This window comes from Panthera tigris, chromosome B3 (assembly GCF_018350195.1).
Source record: "Panthera tigris isolate Pti1 chromosome B3, P.tigris_Pti1_mat1.1, whole genome shotgun sequence".
Taxonomy (NCBI): Eukaryota; Metazoa; Chordata; class Mammalia; order Carnivora; family Felidae; genus Panthera; species Panthera tigris.
Genome location: NC_056665.1, coordinates 27,834,511 through 27,854,659, shown reverse-complemented (window position 1 = coordinate 27,854,659; position 20,149 = coordinate 27,834,511). Strand labels below are relative to the sequence as shown.

At 36.2% G+C, this 20,149-nt stretch overlaps 1 protein-coding gene across 1 annotated transcript in view; it reads left to right on the top strand.

Annotated features, from left to right (window-relative positions):
- Positions 1-20,149, top strand: part of HERC2 (HECT and RLD domain containing E3 ubiquitin protein ligase 2) — a 268,303-nt gene that overhangs the window by 178,332 nt on the left and 69,822 nt on the right. Inside the window, 5 exon segments of the mRNA XM_007098938.3 lie at positions 6,058-6,248; positions 7,183-7,288; positions 7,378-7,469; positions 10,832-11,007; positions 18,795-18,906. Of these exon segments, the coding sequence (XP_007099000.2) occupies positions 6,058-6,248; positions 7,183-7,288; positions 7,378-7,469; positions 10,832-11,007; positions 18,795-18,906 (677 nt within the window).

The following is a 20,149-nucleotide window of genomic DNA, read 5'->3' as shown; positions in this document are numbered from 1 at the left end:
CCTTATTGCTTTGGGCAGAATTGTCATTTTAATCATATTAAGTCTTCCAATATATGAATGAGGGATATCTTTTCCATTTATTTACTAGACCTTCTTTCATCAGTTTTTCTTTCAGCAATATTTTGTGATATTTCAGTTTGCAAGTCTGTGCCTTCTTGATTAAATTTATTCCTAAGTATTTTTATGCCATATTAAATGGAATTCTTAATTTCCTTTTTGGAATATTTTTTGTTAGTATATAGAAATATACACTACACTTTCAACACATTTTGTGTGTTGAGTTAGTATCCAGCATCTTCGCTGAATTTATTTATTGTCTCCTACAGTTTTTTTTTTTTTTTTTTGGTGTTTTAAAAAAATTTTTTTCTACATGTAGGCATAGTATCTATGCACCAAGATCATTTTACTTCTTCCTTTCTGATTTGAATGCCTTATATTTCTTTTTCCTGCTTTAGCTAGTTCTTCCAGTACTAAGTTGAATGGAAGTGGCAAAGTTGGGCATCCTTTTCCTACTCCTGATCTTAGGGGGAAAGCTTTCAGTGTGTTAACATTGAGCATAATGTTAGCTGTGGGTTTTTCATAAATAGCCTTTATCATGTTGAGGAAATTGTCTAATTCTAACTTTTATTATTTTCTTATCTTTTTGTAGTAGATTTGTAAAATGTAGAGTTATCTCCTTTTCAAGGCTAACTTAGAATACTTTTTTCTTATTCAGCCTGCCATGGGTTTGTCAATTTAATTATTCTCTCTCTCTCTCTCTCTCTCTCTCTCTCTCTCTCTCTCTCTCTCTTTTTTTAAAGTTTTTTCAGAGAGACAAATTTTGGCTTGGTTTGTTGTTTTTCATATCTTTTTCTTTCTTTTTCCTATGGAATTAGGATTTAGATTGATTCCCCCCCCCCCCCCCATCTTGAGGTTAATGCTTATCTCATTTTCTCACTCTGTCTTTTTTAATGTATGAACTTAAAAATTTAAATTTATCTTTAAGCAAGGCTTAAGCTGTTTTCTGCAATACTGCTGTGTAGTAGTAGTATTTTTAAAATTCCATTAGGATTATTTTTTTGTATTCATTGGTTTTTAAATTTTCAAACACATCAACATTTTTACTTGTTTCTGCATTGCATTCAGAGTGTGTATTCTGATTGATCTTTGACATTTTCTGAGACTTGCATGTGATCATATGACTTAGTATATGATTGGATTTTATAAATGTTTAATGTGTGCCTAAAAGAATGTCTCCTGCAGTTCTGTGGTAAAGTTAGTGTTTGCTTAGTGTATCTTTTTTAGCCTTTTACCCTCAGTCTTTCTGTATTCTTATATTTTCAATATATTTCTTATAAGTTGTAAGTAGTTTTTTAAAATTTGAATATGATTATTTGGATCCTTTAGGTATTTACAAGGCAGTTTATGATGTATTTTTATTTAAAGTGATCAAATTCTCAGTGGTTTTTATTTGTCCCTCCTGTACTCTGTTCCCCTTTCTGCATTCCATCTGTGTTTGGTCTGATAATGTTTTTTATTATTTAACACCAAAGCCCTCCCCCCCCCTTAGTGGCTTAGAAGTTACATACATTTTAGTGTATATTTATATATTATATGAGTAGTGTGTATGTTATACACATTTTTAGTATAAGTCATTAAGATAGTAAAACATTCATCTTTGACTTATCAAAATCTAATTATTACTTAGTATTTTTACTCTCTTCTAAGCAATGCAGAGATCTTACTTCCCTTTAACTTTATTTACTCTTATTTTGATTTAAATTATCATGTTTTTATTTTTTTTTACAATTTTACACACATTTTCAACCATATAAGACATATTATTGGTATTGTATATAGCCATTATTTATTTAGATTTTTTCACATACTTAACATTAACAAATTTTTTTTAAGTATTTATTTTGAGAAAGAGAGAGCACGCATGTGTGCGTGAGTAGGGGAGAGGCAAAGGGAGAGAGAGAATCCCAAGCAGTCTCTGCACTGCCAGCACAGAGCCCAACATGGAGCTCGATCCCATGAACTGTGAGATCATGACCTGAGCAGAGATGAACAGCCAGACACCCAACTAACTGAGCCACCCAGGACCCCCTCTATTCTTCTCTATATCTTGCCTTTTTATCTGTCATTATTCTTCCACCTTAGGAATAGCCCTTAATTTTCCTTAATGGGTCTCCTTCTGTAATGCTAATGAATTACTTTTTTGTGTTTCTGAAAATATCTTATTTCTCCTTCATTTTAGAAACACATTTTTTAAAGAATTTCCTTTAAAAATACTATTCCTAAAAAAAAAAATACTATTCCTTTGGGGTGCCTGGGTGGCTCAGTCGGTTAAGCGTCTGACTTTGGCTCAGGTCATGATCTCATGGTTTGTGAGTTTGAGCCCTGCCTCAGGCTCTGTGCTGACAGCTCAGAGCCTGGAGCCTGCTTCGTATTCTGTCTCCCTCTCTCTCTCTGCCCCTCCCATGCTCATTATCTGTCTCCCTCTTTCTCTCTTTCTCAAAATAAATAAATATCAAAAAAATAAAAAATAATTAAAAAATGCTTTTCCTTTGTAATTTGGTTTATATTATTTCTTGAAGTCACTTCTATTAAAGCGGATCATCTTTGTATTTCCTCTTCGTCTGTTTTTGAGTTACTTTTTTGTTTTTATCTTGCACAAATTTTTAAAATTTTTTTAATTTTTTAAATTTTTTGAATTTACATCCAAGTTAATTAGCATGTAGTGCAGCAATGATTTCAGGAGTAGATTCTTTAATGCCCCTTACCCATTTAGCCCATCACCCCTCCCACAGCCTCTCCAGTAACCCTCTGTTTGTTCTCCATATTTAAGAGTTTCTTATGTTTTATCCCCCTATTTTTATATTATTTTTGCTTCCCTTCCCTTGTGTTCATCTGTTCTGTGTCTTAAAGTCCTCATATGAGTGAAGTCATATGATATTTGTCTTTCTCTAACTAATTTTGCTTAGCATAATACCCTCTAGTTCCATCCACGTAGTTGCAGATGGCAAGATTTCATTCTTTTTGATTGCCAAGTAATGCTCCATTGTATATATATATATATACCACATCTTCTTTATCCATTTATCCATCGTTGGTCATTTGGGCTCTTTCCATACTTTGGCTGTTGTTGATAGTGCTGCTATAAATATTGGGGTGCATGTGCCCCTTTGAAACAGCATACCTCTATCCCTTGGATAAATACCTAGTAGTGCAATTGCTGGGTTGTAGGGTAGTTCTATTTTTAATTTTTTGAGGAACCTCCATACTGTTTCCCAGAGTGGCTGCACCAGTTTGCATTCCCACCAGCAGTGCAAAAGAGATCCTCCTTCTCCGCATCCTTACCAACATCTGTTGTTGCCTGAGTTGTTAATGTTAGCCATTCTGACAGGTGTGAGGTGGTATCTCATTGTGGTTTTGATTTGTATTTCCCTGATGATGAGTGATGTTGAGCATTTTTTCATGTGTCATTTGACCATCTGGATGTCTTCTTTGGAGAAGTGTCTATTCATGCCTTTTGCCCATTTCTTCACTGGATTGTTTTCTGGGTGTTGAGTTTGGTAAGTTCTTTTATAGATTTTGGATACTAACCCTTTATCTGATACGTTGTTTGCAAATATCTTCTCCCATTGTCAGTTGCCTTTTAGTTTTGCTGATTGTTTCCTTTGCTGTGCAGAAGCTTTTTATTTTGATAAGGTCCCAATAGTTCATTTTTGCTTTTGTTTCCCTTGTCTCTGGAGACTTGTTGAGTAAGAAGTTGTTGCGGCCAAGGTCAGAGAGGTTTTTGCATGCTTTCTCCTTGAGGATTTTGATGGCTTTCTGTCTTACATTTAGGTCTTTCATCCATTTTGAGTTTATTTTTGTGTATGGTGTAAGAAAGTGGTTCAGGTTCATTCTTCTGCATGTTGCTGTCCAGTTTTCCCAGCACCAGTTGCTGAAGAGACTGTCTTTATTCCATTGGATATTCTTTCCTGCTTTGTCAAAGATTAGTTGGCCATACGTTTGTGGATCCATTTCTGGGTTCTCTATTCTGTTCCACTGATCTGAGTGTCTGTTTTTGTGCCATTGCACATATTTTATATGCCCATAGAAATGTATTTCTTTTTATTTATATTCTTTGAGGTTAGCAGGATTCTTTATTTTTATTTTCTTTTTTTTCCCCCTTAGCTGTATTTAGGAAATAAATTGACATATAACATTGTGTAAGTTTAAGATGTACAGTGTGACGATTTAGTACATGTATATATTGCAAAATGATTACCACAGTGGGGTTAGTTGGTTAGTTGACAAATCCATCACTTCACATAATTACCTTTGTGTGTGTGTGTGTGGTGAGGGTAAGAACACTTAAGATCTTCCTCAGCAACTTTCAAAGCAGGGCTTTTTAAATCTCTAGCTTGATATCTTTTGTCAGTTCTAGAGATTTTTCAGTCAGTAATATCTTCAAATATTGTCTGTGTCCTATTGTCTCTTCTGTTTTTGGGATTCCTATTTCACCAGTGTCAGAGCTTCTTTCTATTCTCTTTCACCTGCTCTTTTATGTTTTCTAAGCTTTTGCTCCTCAGGACTTCTTTCTAGGTATTATTTAGTAATTCTCTTTTCACCTGAGTCTCTTGTGCTAGTAAACCTATTCATTGAGTTCTTAATTTCAATTACTACATTTAATAATTTTTCTTAATGTTTATTTTTGAGAGTGAGAGCGTGTGTACTAGTGGGGGAGGGGCAGAAAGAGGGAGACAGAGGATCCCAAGCAGGCTTCTTGCTGTCAGTACAGAGCCCAATGTGGGGCATGAACTCACAGACTCATGAAATCATGACCTGAGCCAAAATCAAGAGTTGGCCACTCAACTGACTGAGCCACCCAGGTGCCCCTAACAACTTTAATTTTTCTGTTTTTTAATATAATTTTCAATTCTCTGCTGAAATATTCACTGTTCTTATCTTTTCAGACATAAGTAAGTATGGTTATTTTAAAAACTGTCTTATAACTCCAATATCTAGAGACTCTGTGGGTCTGTTTTTATTGTCTGTTATTTCTGATAGTTTTTTTAGTCATGTCTTAGTCTAGTCTCCTCATATGCCATTATGTACTGGACATTATATTAAAAAAAATTGTTTCTTGAATCATTTTGAGGCCCAAGATATTATCATTCTCCAGAGACTGAGGGGAAAGAGGGTTGGTCTTCCAGGTAATTGGGGTAAGTAACTATCTGAGCTCACCTCAGGCCGGTTTCAGCGACTGAGATGATTTCATGCTGAACTTTAATAAAATAAACAGCACTGCACAGTTCACTCTTCCTCTTGGGATTTTTCCTGTTGAGATCCCAACCCAAAGTGTGGGTTTTTCTGTGGCTATCTTCTTCTCTCCTGGTGGGCTCTAGACTCCAGTTCTTGGTCCCCATCGCTCCCCTGCCCAAGGCTGTCCAAAGTAGTGTGGTTTTTTTGGAGGCTCTCCTTACTGACAATTATGATCAGGGACAAGTAGCTTCTGATCCATGGTGTTGCTCATCTGAACATCTCTTTTCATCTCAGCTTTTCTTAGATTCTGGTCCCATAATTCTTTACCATCTTGTTATTTCGGATACTTTTAAGATTTTTTCATCTTTAAATGTTTTATCTGCCTTTTCTAGTTGTCCTCAATGGGGGGGGGAATAGATGAATTTCCAGATTTGCCATTCATGGATGTAGAGACTCTTTACAGGTTTGGTTTTGCTTTGCATTTGTAACAGCATTTTTAATCAGAATGGCTTTTGTTAGAACTGTTGCTGAACTCCCTCTCTCCCCCAGCTTCTATGTATTCTTTCATCTGGAAATATGTCACTCTGTTGTTACTTGACAGTCAAGTAGAATAAGCCATAGCATTATATAAACTTCATTTCATAAATTGGTATAAAATACACTGACTAAGCTTTTGAAGCTATTTTAGGCATTCCGTCCTTTTAAGTTGAAAACTTACTATTTTCTTGAAGTAAGAACTTCTCACTGTGTAGTATTCTTTATTTCTTGGTTGTGAAGGTCCTTCCATACACATCTTAACACTGTTTGACCACCATTAAATAGGACAGTCTGCAATATTTTGTGGCCGTGCTGGAAAACAGCTGAAGCGTTGTCACAGCAGTCAGCCAGGAATGCTGCTGGACAGCTGGTCCCGGATGGTAAAGAGCCTAAATGTGTCATCCTCTGTGAACCAGGCTTCTCGTCTTATTGATGGCAGTGAGCCCTGCTGGCAGTCTTCTGGCTCACAAGGAAAGGTAGTGTGCCATGTGGCACTTCTAGAAATGCTTTCATTTAGATGGCTTTACCATTTTAAACTTCAAAATGAACTTTGAAAAATCTGCTAAGTTACATACACTGTGTTGATACCTGCCAGTACTGATTTTATATTTTAGTTCAAAATTATTTTTAAAGCTATAAGTAATACACCATCCAATATGTATTGTCAGACTTTTTTTCTTTTACCATTTTTTATTTGTTTTTGAGAGACAGAGACTAAGCATGAGCAGGGAGGGGCAGAAAGAGGGAGACACAGAATCTGAAACAGGCTCCAGGCTGTCAGCACAGAGCCCGATGTAGGGCCCAAATACATGAACTATGAGATCATGACCTGAGTCAAAGTGAGATGCTTAACCGACTGAGCCACTCAGGTGCCCCTATTGTCAGAGATTTTAAGCAATATATGTAACATATTATCTAACTGACCAATTGATAGAAGGGGGTAATTGCTGTTGTTTTTGTTAACTCTCCCACATAAAATGTATGAGTTCAGATTCTGCTTCTGGTGAGCACTTTTTCTAATATATCTGAACAAATATGTGTTGCTCTTTGGAATGTTATCATGATTGCGCTCACATGTGGGTGTACGTCTTTTGAACTCATGGTCAGTCTTGGAGAAAAGGGTTGTTTTTTTTTTTTTTTCCTATCTTGACTCTAGTATTTTTATAGTCCACTCCTTGATGGGTATAAAGAGGCCACTGAAGATCAGGAGTCTCTAAACACATAGTTCCTGGGGTTCAGAGTGAGACTTTCTTGTAATGAACAATTAAGTAGTAGAGTAGAATAGTCCTCTCTCTCAGGTCATATCATATATTTAGAAAATCTCATGTAGATTCAGTCTTCAGTGATACTATTTTAATAGCTAAAATATGGCTGAGTTTTACTAATTGAGAGTACATTTTTTTTTTAAAGCATTGGATTCGTTTGGAGATTTTCCCAGATGTTCTTGTTCATAGATTAAAAATGATAGTTGATCCTGCTGACAGTAGCTACATGCCTTCCCTGGTTGTGGTGTCAGGTAATTGAATTAGTTTACTCAAAGAATATCTTCTCTCATATGATAAAAACTCCTTTGTCTGATTCCTTTACTCTGTTTTTCCCCACTAGGTGGAAATTCCCTAAATAACCTAATTGAACTAAAGACAATCAACATTAATCCCACTGACACCACAGTGTCCCTTCTGAATGACTGCACAGAGGTATGATATCGTTTTTGATGGTTTGCAAAGGACAGTGGAGGTGACTTTTTTGATTGTCTCTAAACTAACATTGAGCCTGCTTTCCCCCCTGAATTAGATTAAACAGGTATATAATTTGAATTTGCTGCTTATCAGGTCAGCTTGAAAAGGAAACAAAATAAATTTCATTCTCACTATCTTAAGTAAGAAGTGAGGGTAAAGCTCCTAGCAAAAGTTGTTACCGGGCACATCATACTGGTTTTTGCATCCAGCACAGGATTGTTTTTATTAAGTATCTATTAAGATGTGATGGTTTTTTTTCTACCTGCACATGTGACACCTAAATTGCTTTTTTGTTTTCATTCCTGTTGGCATCAAGTATGGAACATGTCCTGAAATACTGAGCTATTGATTTGATTGGTTATAAAGTAATTTTTAAAATGAATACAAGTTTATTATAAATCTTGAAAATGCTGTCAAGGTTCTTTTACATAGTCCCTCTATTACAGAGCAGTGAGACTGTCTCATATCTTTCAGTAAATCTTTTCACACAGATGTCAGTACAATTTTAATAAATATATTAAAAATAATACAAAATAATATAGTTTTTAATACCACCTATATATTATTGTTTCATGAGGACTTATTTAATTGGTACAATGATAGTATAGATATCAAATAATTGACATTTATTCATCTAAAATTTATAAGTGAGTTTAAAAAAATTAAAAAAAAAAGTTTTTTTAATGTTTATTTATTTTTGAGAGCAAGAAAGAGACAAAGTGAACAGGGGAGGGGCATAGAGGGAGGCACAGAATCTGAAGCAGACTCAAGGCTCTGATCTGCAGCACAGAATTTTTGAACTTACAAACCATGAGATCCTGACCTGAACCGAAGTTGGATACTTAACCCACTGAGCCATCCAGGTGCCCCATAAGTGAGTTTATTTTTAAATTATTAAATTCAGTTCAGCATTTATTATTACTATTATTGTCATTGGTCTACCCACATAAGAGCAGACAAGTTCAAGGTGGTCCTAGTGTGTTATTTAAAAGAAGCTGATACATAGCCATCAAGTTAATTTGTTCATGGGTGAAAAGTTGGTAACTTGTGTCTAGTCTATGGGAATGTACCAGCTTCTTTTCCCAGGTCTAAGAGGTGATGATCCGGCCTTTATTTTCAAACTTCAATAAATAGATTATGGGAAACCATTCATTTCTGAATGTCACTATTTTGGGATATACCAATTAATTAATTGATAATTAGTACCAGTGGTGGTAATAAATGAATAAAGTCATAAATTATTGAAAGGAAAGATAATATTGAATTTTTCTGAAAAAAGGTAATACCGAGTTTTAGTACATTTTACTGTTAACTCATTGCTAGATAACTGAAAGCAGCTTGTCTAATGTCTTAATTATACTCCTCAGTATTGTTGTACTTTAAATCAAGTAGAGTTAATTAAATCAGTAACTAACAGATGATTATTCATAAAAGGTGTATTAATTGTAATACAATAAATTTTCAACTTAGAACAATTTATTACATAATATTTGGTAAGTATAGAGTAGTGTACATGACATGTGAGAAATATGAAGCATTGTGAGTAGTTGGAAAACTCATGACCCACTCTCTATTCCTCCAACCAGCTTAAGAACAAGAATATTATCATTCCTGGGAAGCCATTGGACATTCTAGCATTGCCTTTCCTATAAAAATGGCTTGTTGTGGTAATTTTCTAACATAACCAAAAATAAAAAGGATACTGAATTCCCCACAAACCTTTGACACATCTTCAACAATTATCAACATTTTTGCCATTCATGTTTCACTGTCTCCTATATCTTCCCCTTTTTTTAAAATTCCTAGAGTGTGTAAAAGCAAGTCCTAGATATGACCTTATTCCATATTATGTACTTCAATATTAACCTCTAAAAAATAAACATAAAAAATTAAATTAAAAAAATGAATAAATAAAAAATATAAAAGTGATGCCTGGGTAGCTCAGTCAGTTATACGTCTAACTTTTGATTTTGGCTCAGGTGATGATCTCATGGTTGCGAGATCAAGCCCCAAGATCCACGCCCAGCGTGGAGCCTGCTTAGGATTCTCTCTCCCTTTCTCACTCTGCCCTCTCTCTGCTCGCTTGCTCTCTTTCTCTCTCTCTGTAAATAAATAAACAAACCTCCAACAAGGACTTTGAAAATGTAACCACAATGCCATGATCACACCTAATAGTTATTCTTTAATATCATACAATATCCAGTCAGTGTTTACATTTTTTGGAGTTATCCCATAAATATCTTTTTGCAGTTGGTTTGTGTGCCTTTACTTTGCACTTCATTTAAGTCTTGATTCTCTTGGTTTTGTTTTGCCAAAGAAAGAAATTGGTTTTCATTTCCTGTAGAATTTTTCATTTTTTCATTTGTTTTTTTGCATCCCAGTGGTTTTGTTCCATCTGTGTTTCCTGAGACATCTTAGGTAGTAGATCTTGTGGTTTGATCAGGTCCATTTGGGGCAATAAGAAGTCAGTGGAAGTGTGTGTGCTTCATGCTGCCTCATCACTCTTTGTTCACAGGAAATATAGGCATAGAGGAATACTGTAGATGCCAGATACAGGATGTGGGGCACTCTGCAGGACAAAGAACCAACTTTAACAAATGGATGTCAAAGGCATAACAGAGAGAGGTTGCATCCTGTTTGGATCCTGATTTGAACAAGCCAAGAATAGAAAAATGTTTATGAGATGATCAGAAATGTTGATTACTGGTAGCATATTAGATGATAGAAAGAATTATTGTTTTAGGTATGACCATAATAATGTGGATGTATTTTTTAAATGCTTATACTTCAGTGACACACTGAAGTTTGAAACAACATGGTCCCTGGAATTTTCTTATGATAATCTGTGTATGAACAAAATTGCTCATAATGTTGATAACTTGGAACTAGGTGATAGGGTTGTGGGGCTTTTTGTGTGATTTTCTCTAATTTATATATATTCAAGTATTCTTTATTCTAAAAGTTAAGAATGCTCTGAACTACCTGACGTTTAATCTCTTTCCAAATAATTCTTGGTTCTAGAATGCTTTAAGACAGAAGTTTGTAGTCATTCAGTAAGGCTATTATACTGCTTCATTTTAGTAAGAAAATGAGTATGAGTCCCATACCTTGGATATACATATGTGGTGATTAATGACTTTTTAAAACTGTACTCAAATGTAGCTGTATTAATATTGCCTAACTTGCTTGAAATTTCCAGAACTAAAGTGAAAGAGCTGTAACTTTCCACACATTCCATGTCTCAAATGTGTTGCTGTCCAGTTTAAGTATCTCATGTATTTGAGTTTAAAAAGTCTGTAGCTTACCGTTTTTGTGTCTAGTATCACAGGTATATTGAAATTGCAATAAAGCAGTGCAGGAGCTCAGGAATTGATTGTAAAATTCATGGTCTCATCCTGCTGGGGCGGATCCGTGCAGAGGAGGAAGATTTAGCTGCAGTTCCTTTCTTAGCCTCTGATAATGAAGAGGAAGAAGATGAAAAAGGAAACAGTGGGAGGTGAGAGCCATTTGTTACTGGTGGTGCTCATTGCAAAATTCTCACCCTTAAAAGCAAATATTTAATTGGAGTGTATTTAATAATGAGAGTAATTTTATGCACTCAGGAATGTTTGGAAAATTTTAGTTGTTTTAAAAATTTTTAACTTAATTTTTGAAAAATGTTTAATGTAGAAACACATTGGGGTGCCTGGGTGGCTCAGTTGGTTGAGCATCTGACTTCAGCTCAGGTCATGATCTCATGGTTCGAGACTTCGAGCCTCGCATTGGGCTCTGTGCTGACAGCTCAGAGCCTGGAGCCTGCTTCAGATTCTGTGTCTCCCTCTCTCTGCCCCTTCCCCCATGCACACACGTGTGTGTACTCTCTGTCTCTCAAAAATAATTAAATATTAAAAAATACCATTAAAAAGAAGAAATAAAAATGTTTAATTTTTCCACCTGAAATATCACAGTTAATATTTTGATATATATCCTTTTAGTTTTCTTTTTTATCTGTCCCTAATTGTGTTTTTCCAAGAGATGGTGTGATATGATATACATTTTATAAACTTTTTGCTAAATATTTTGTTAACTTTTAAATTGAAATATTGTGTAAAATATATATAATAAAATTTATCCTCAACTATTTTTATTTTTTTATTAAAAAATTTTTTTTAATGTTTATTTATTTTTGAGAGAGAGAGGGAGACAGACAGACAGACAGAGAGACAGAGCATGAGAGGCAGAGGGGCAGAGAGAGAGGGAGACACAGAATCTGAAGCAGGCTCCAGGCTCTGAGCTGTCAGCACAGAGCCTGATGTGGGGCTCAAACTCACAGAGTACAAGATCATGACCTGAGCTGAAGTCAGAGGCTTAACTGACTGAGCCACCCAGGCGCCCCAGCCTCTTAACTATTTTTATTTTTTGATCAAGTGGTATTCATTCCTGGGCTTCACGGCTGGTTCAACACTCGCAAATCAATCAATGTGATACATCACGTTAATAAAAGAAAAGATAAGAACCATATGATCCTGTCAATCGATGCAGAAAAAGCATTTGACCGAATTCAGCATCCTTTCTTAATAAAAACCCTCGAGAAAGTCGGGATAGAAGGAACATACTTAAACATCATAAAAGCCATTTATGAAAAGCCCACAGCTAATATCATCCTCAATGGGGAAAAACTGAGAGCTTTTTCCCTGAGATCAGGAACATGACAGGGATGTCCACTCTCACCACTGTTTCACATAGTGTTGGAAGTCCTAGCATCAGCAATCAGACAGCAAAAGGAAATCAAAGGCATTAAAATTGGCAAAGATGAAGTCAAGCTTTCACTTTTTGCAGATGACATGACATTATACATGGAAAACCCGATAGACTCCACCAAAAGTCTACTAGAACTGATATATGAATTCAGCAAAGTCTTAGGATACAAAATCAATGTACAGAAATCAGTTGCATTCTTACACACTAATAATAAAGCAACAGAAAGACAAATAAAGAAACTGATCCCATTCACAATTGCACCGAGAGTCATAAAATACCTAGAAATAAGCCTAACCAAAGATGTAAAAGGTCTGTATGCTGACAACTATAGAAAGCTTATCAAGGAAATTGAAGAAGATACAAAGAAATGGAAAAACATTCCGTGCTCATGGATTGGAAGAATAAATATTGTTAAAATGTCAATACTACCCAAAGCTATCTACACATTCAATGCAATCCCAATCAAAATTGCACCAGCATTCTTCTCGAAGCTGGAACAAGCAATCCTAAAATTTGTATGGAACCACAAAAGGCCCCGAATAGCCAAAGTAATTTTGAAGAAGACGACGACCAAAGCGGGAGGCATCACAATCCCAGACTTTAGCCTCTACTACAAAGCTGCAGTCATCAAGACAGCATGGTATTGGCACAAAAACAGACACACAGACCAATGGAATAGAATAGAGACTCCAGAATTGGATCCACAAAAGTATGGCCAACTAATCTTTGACAAAGCAGGGAAGAACATCCAATCAAAAAAAGACAGTGTCTTTAACAAATGGTGCTGGGAGAACTGGACAGCAACATGCAGAAGGGTGAAAGTAGACCACTTTCTTACACCATTCACAAAAATAAACTCAAAATGGACGAAGGACCTAAATGTGAGACAGGAAACCATCAAAACCTTAGAGGAGAAAGCAGGAAAAAACCTCTCCAACCTCAGCCATAGCAATTTCTTACTTGACACATCTCCAAAGGCAAGGGAATTAAAAGCAAAAATGAACTATTGGGACCTCATGTAGATAAAAAGCTTCTGCACTGCAAAAGAAACAACCAACAAAACTAAAAGGCAACCGATGGAATGGGAAAAGATATTTGCAAATGACATATCGGACAAAGGGCTAGTATCCAAAATCTGTAAAGAACTCACCAAACTCCACACCCGAAAAAACAAATAATCCAGTGAAGAAATGGGCAGAAAACATGAATGACACTTCTCTAAAGAAGACATCTGGATAGCCAACAGGCACATGAAAAGATGCTCAATGTTGCTCCTCATCAGGGAAATACAAATCAAAACCACACTCATATACCACCTCACGCCAGTCAGAGTGGCTAAAAGGAACAAATCAGGAGACTATAGATGCTGGAGAGGATGTGGGGAAATAAGAACCCTCTTGCACTGTTGGTGGGAATGCAAACTGGTGCAGCCACTCTGGAAAACAGTGTGGAGGTTCCTCAAAAAGTTAAAAATAGATCTACCCTATGACCCAGCAATAGCACTGCTAGGAATTTCTGCAAGGGATACAGGAGTGCTGATGCCTCGGGGCACTTGTACCCCGCTGTTTATAGCAGCACTTTCAACAATAGCCAAATTATGGAAAGAGCCTAAATATCCATCAACTGATGAATGGATAAAGAAATTGTGGTTTGTATACACAAGGAATACTATTGGGCAATGAGAAAGAATGAAATCTGGCCTTTTGTAGCAATGTGGATGGAACTGGAGAGTGTTATTCTAAGTGAAATAAGTCACACAGAGAAAGACAGATACCATATGTTTTCACTCTTATGTGGATCCTGAGAAACTTAACAGAAGACCATGGGGGAGGGGAAGGAAAAAAAAAAGTTAGGGAGGGATCCAAACCGTAGGAGACTCTTAAAAACTGAGAATAAACTGAGGGTTGATGGGGGGTGGAAGGGAGGGGAGGGTGGGTGATGAGTATTGAGGAGGGTACCTGTTGGGATGAGCACAGGGTGTTGTATGGAAACCAGTTTGACAATAAATTTCATATTAAAAAAAAACTTTTTAAATGTATGTAGTTCCTTGGCATTAAGTACATTCATATTATTGTGTAATTACGGGCAGTATTTATCCCTCAAATATCCATACCATTAAATAGCCTTTTGTCAGGGCGCCTGGGTGGCTCAGTCGGTTAAGTGCCGCCTTCAGCTCAGATCATGATCTCAAAGTCTGTGGGCTTGAGCCCCACATCGGGCTCTTGGTGACAACTTGGAGCCTAGAGCCGGCTTCAGATTCTGTGTCTCCCTCTGTCTCTGCCTCTCCCCTGCTCACACTCTGTCTCTCTCAAAAATAAAATAAAAACCTAAAAAAATTAACAAAAAAATAGTCTTCTGTCATGTAATTTTATTGAGTGCAGTATTTCATCTTATGACGATGTTCTCATTTGCTTACTCAATTAGATATTTTGCATGAATATTATAGTGATGAATATTAGTGTATTTATTCATTCACCATCCATGTATTGAATACCTGTTATGAGCTAAATCCTATTTTCTGTCCTGTGAATGCTGTGGTGAATATGCAAATTAAGACAAAGACACACATCAGAATTCATCATCAGAGTGGCTGTGGAAAGTGCATGAAGGAGAAATGCATGGTGCTTTGAGAGTCAAACAAAAGACCGTTGATCTACAAAAGAGCATTGATCTGTCAGGAGAACAAGAAAAACTCTCTCCAAAGGCATACTTTCAGGAAAAGTCAGAGTTTTCAAAACAAAGTGGGCAGAAAAAGGTGTTTCGGGCAGGGGAATAACATATACCAAGGGTTTTCTAAGAAAGACATCTGCCAGGTTTCTGCACATTCATTTTTTTAATTCTTTTTTTCCCCTTACATACATACATACATACATACATACATACATACATACATTTATTTATGACCTAGAGAGACAGAGCACAAGTTAAGGAGGGGCAGAGAGAGAAGGAGACACAGAATCTGAAGCAGGTTCCAGGCTCTTAGCTATCAGCACAGAGCCCAATGCGGGGCTCGAACTCACTAACTGTGAGATCATGACCTGAGCTGAACTTGAACGCTTAACTGAGCCACCCAGGCGCCCCAGAAAACAGTGCATTTTCAAGTGTTGTGTGTGGGTTATATTCAAATGGCTTTGTTTCTTAAGGCATAAGTAAGAAATTTTCATAAAATAGAAAAATTCATACAAATAGTAAAACCAATATCTATCTTGTACAGAAAAAAATTTAAATATATATAAAAATCCAAGATGGCTTTTAGACTGAAATCTAACTACTTCTGAAATATATCTAGATTATAGGTTCTTTCTTTCTTTCTTTTTTAATTTTATTTTTTATTTTTTAAAATTTACATCCAAATTAGCATATAGTGAAACAATGATTTCAGGAGTAGATTCCTTAATGCCCCTTACCCGTTTAGCCCATCCCCCTTCCCACAACCTCTCTTGTAACCTCAGTTTGTTCTCCATATTTATGAGTCTCTTCTGTTTTGTCCCCCTCCCTGTTTTTATATTATTTTTGTTTCCCTTCCCTTATGTTCATCTGTTTTGTCTCTTAGAGTCCTTATATGAGTGAAGTCATATGATTTTTGTCTTTCTCTGACTGACTAATTTCACTTAGTATAATACCCTCCAGTTCCATCCACGTAGTGGCAGATGGCAAGATTTCGTTGTTTTCGATTGCCAAGTAATACTCCATTGTATATATATATACCACATCTTCTTTATCCATTCATCCATCGATGAACATTTGGGCTCTTTCCATACTTTGGCTATTGTTGATAGTGCTGCTATAAACATGGGGGTGCATGTGTCCCTTCGAAACAGCACACCTGTATCCCATGGATAAATTCCTAGTAGTGCAATTGCTGGGTCGTAGGGTAGTTCTATTTTTAGTTTTTTGAGGAACCTCCATACTGTTTTCCAGAGTGGCTGCAACTGCTTGCATTCCTATCGCTTTTTTAATTCTAAGATGTTTATGGAGGACTGGAGTGTGTAGGCAGTTGTTTGAGCTCTGTTCACGTCCCAGTAGAAAACAACGTAGATAAATCACTTTCCTCAGATAAGTTGTATTTCCCTAGAGAAATTGCTAAAAGTACATTGCTAAATCAAATGATATACAAAGTCAGTTGATACGTGTTACTGTTGTCCTGCTAGTGTAACCTGTTCCTTGCGGATACTAGAAGGAGGCAGGTACCCTAGTGCTAGCTGAGTTCTTCTGCACTGCCCTTTTCACTAAGTGTTTTTTAGTTTTTTAGACAATGTAAGCTGTCTTTCTTTTAGAAACAGAGGAGCTCTGCCTCTCACTGTTATTAAAACACATTCTCTTAGTCGTGAATGGGTGGCAACTGTGGTAGTGAATCAGGTTATTCTGGGGTTCTGTGATCTTGGGTTTGGATTCTGTCGTGTTTTATTTTGGAACCTTTGCACTGAAACTGAAAAGAAAATAGTATATATGACACTACCTCATCTAGAATATATATCCTATTGTATGTTATGGTTCAAACTGATGGTATCTATATACGTTAATTAAGGAAGGAAAATTCCAGTTTCCTTAAATGAATCATTGAGATTTTTAAGAGGAAGATCTATAGATTTGCATATTCTTATTCAGTAGCTATGAAAATGAATTGGGCAAATATGTAAATACATGTACTATATATATGAGATAACCAAAAATGTTTGAGCTGTACTCATTGATGAAATTTTTACATAATTGAATACATTAACAAAGTAATTCTAGGTATTTGAATGTAATGTTTTTTCCTGTCAGATTTTAATTAGCTAACGATTTCAGGGTGAATGAGTAGTCCAGACAGTCTTCCCTGCCCACACTAACTACCCACTGACCTCCATTCCTGCTGGTTGATAATTACATGGTACCAGTTGTTTCATTTCTTGCATATCACTCTTGGTGTCCCATACATATTTTTGACTAAAATGTGTTGTAAGTATGTCAAAGATACATGGTCCCTGATTTACAGTAGTTTGACTTGTAAGTTTTCAACTTTACGATAGTGCAAAAGTGATACACATTCAGTAGAAGCCATACTTGGAATTTTGAATTTTGATCTTTTCCCAAATTAGCAATTTGTGGTACAATCCTCTCTTTTAATACTGGATGGCAGCAGCAAGCCTTAGCTCCCAGCCATGTGATCACAAGGGTAAATAACCAATATACTTATTATAGCCATTCTGTTCCTATACCATTCTGTTTTTCATTTTCAGTACAGTATTCAAGAAATTACACGAGATACTCAACACTTTATTATAAAATAGGCTTTGTCTATTTTGTCCAACTGTAGACTAAGTGTTCTCTGCATGTTCAAGGTAGGGTAGGCTAAGCTATGATTTTCAATAGGTTAGGTGCAGTTTTAAAATGCATTTCAACTTATGGTATTTTCTATTTATGAAGAATTTATTGGGGTATAATACCATTGTAAGTGGAGGAAGATCTGTACTTACAATATACATTACTTGTTCTCTTTTGCCTGGTATCAGATGAAAGAATTTTCCTACATTTTTATTCCCAACCCATAATATTTTGATCCCTGAAAGTAAATATTCATTAGTATATAATGTATTACAAAAATCTTACTTATCTGGAATCCAGTCTCGAGCCTTCACTTTTCCATCCTCACTTATAAAAATAGAACAAAAGCAAACAAAAAGGCAAACACCTTAAATACAGAAGAAGCAGTTCCTTAGTAGCTGGCATTACCTGACAACGAAGAAAATCTAACACTGTCCCATTTACTTGGTGGTCTCGAGTTCAAGAACTGGAGTACTTTATTGATTCAACTTCCAACCCATTGAGGGCAGGTCAGGAGATTTAATGAGCAAGGTGGTGCGAGCCAGTAGCCAGAGCTTTGCTTCAGGAGCCTTGGGGTACAGAGCAGGCCCCTCAGGAGAGCAAGGAGGTGGGGGATCTCTAGCCCAGCTGCCCTATGTGGAGGGCAGAGGGTGTGAAGGATAAAAATTACATTTTGCTTTGGGACATGTATCTGTGTTAGAGTACCTCAAAAGTCATATGGCTAAATCTATTTTATTACTTCTTTGAGGGGAAAAACATTTATTGTTTAATAAACCAGTTGTTTATTTAGATTTACGGACATTGCCACAATGCCAGGCCCAGTGGTGATTCCTGAGGCCATTTAATCATTAAGTGTTCTCTGAATTTAACATCTGTAGTAGTTGTGTATTGAGGCATTGGGCGGGTATATCTGTGAGACAGTAAAACAGTTGTTTTGTTCAACTTGATGTGTAAGAAGAAAGAGAGCTTCATAGTGTGTCATAGAAAGGTCTCCGCCAAAAACAAGGCTAGAGTTAAATTACAGTATTGAAAGGTATTATGATGGCATCTAGAAATTTTGACCCTCTGGAATGCTAACTTGTGTATTTACTTGAGGTTTTGTTGTATTAAAACAAAACTTTTAAGAGTTTCTGATAATAACCAGCAAACTTTGCTTGCTTGAGGTTGCTTTCCTTTTTGTTTAAAAAAATTTTTTATATTAAATGACTTCTATTTCTGTCTTTTTTGTTTGGTTAGCCTTATTAGAAAGAAGGCTGCAGGGCTGGAATCAGCGGCTACAATAAGAACCAAAGTGTTTGTGTGGGGACTGAATGACAAGGACCAGCTGGGCGGCCTGAAGGGCTCTAAGGTATCCCTCTCTGCCTGAAGTTCCTCACCTGACACTCACCTGTCATCACCTGTCATTACATGATTGAGGAGGATCTTTGCTGGTGCCTTTGTCCCAGAGAGGCTCAAAAATAATCAGACCTCTTTGGAGGTTTTTATGATGGTTTACCTTCTATAAGTTGTTGTGTAAATTGGCTTTTCTAAAGACATTCTTGATATGAACTTGCAGACATTATCAGATTTAGTTTCTATTAAAGCCTCTGTCCTTAGAAAATAGTGCACTTCAGATGTAGTGGTATTATTGCTGTTTTTTAAACTAGAAAATATACTTTTGGAAAGATTTGACAAACAGATGAAAATTATAGACTGTAATTATATTTTGCCTTCAGTACAATAAACATTTTCGCTAACCATGAACAAAATAATGTGTAAAAAATGCCATAGTGGCATAAAGATGAGCAAGACGTCATTTAAACACTAGGTACAACAAATGATGCATTTGAACTAGGGTTGAATTCAGCATCTGTTATGTTACTTAGTGTCTCTTAACCAAGGAGCCACAGAACAAATTACTCGAAATTTAGTGCCTGGAAATAGTTTCCCTTCCGATAAGTGTCTCTGCCTTTCAGTATTCTGTGAGACTTCACCCATCATAAGATCCCTTATTAACTTGCATTGTTGAGAAGCTGATAAGGAAAGTTAGAACTCATTTTAAGTCTCCGCTTTCAAATACAATAAATTTTCATCTTTATTTGAACATCCTTGAATCAATTTGTGTTTTAAAGCCCCAAGGCTCCATTTGGAGGTGGGCAGGGGGCAGTAAGCTCTGGGAGTCTCAGTTGTAATGGTGTGGGGCTGTATAGAGGATTTGTTGGAGTTTGCACGTGAAGCATAGATTTGGCATTCCATGGTTATGATGAAGATTCTTTCTGGTGCTGGAGTAGTGATTATCTGATAATTTTGGGGAATTATAAAGATAAAGTCTTTAAGAATTTTAAATTAAGTCATACCCATACCAATGGGAAATTGAAGCACATAATTTCTGAGAGATGTCAGAATCAATAAGAATGAGCAGGAAGTGACATGAAATAAAATGTTTACCAGATGCTGGGTTACATCTTTACATTATATATATTTTATTTTTCACCTTTTATTGTGGAGCTTTTCAGACATAGCAGGTAGAAAGAATAGGGACCTGAGCCCTCATGTTCCTGTCCAGCTTCAACCATTAACAGTAGAGGGTCATGGTTTTTGTCTTTATTTAT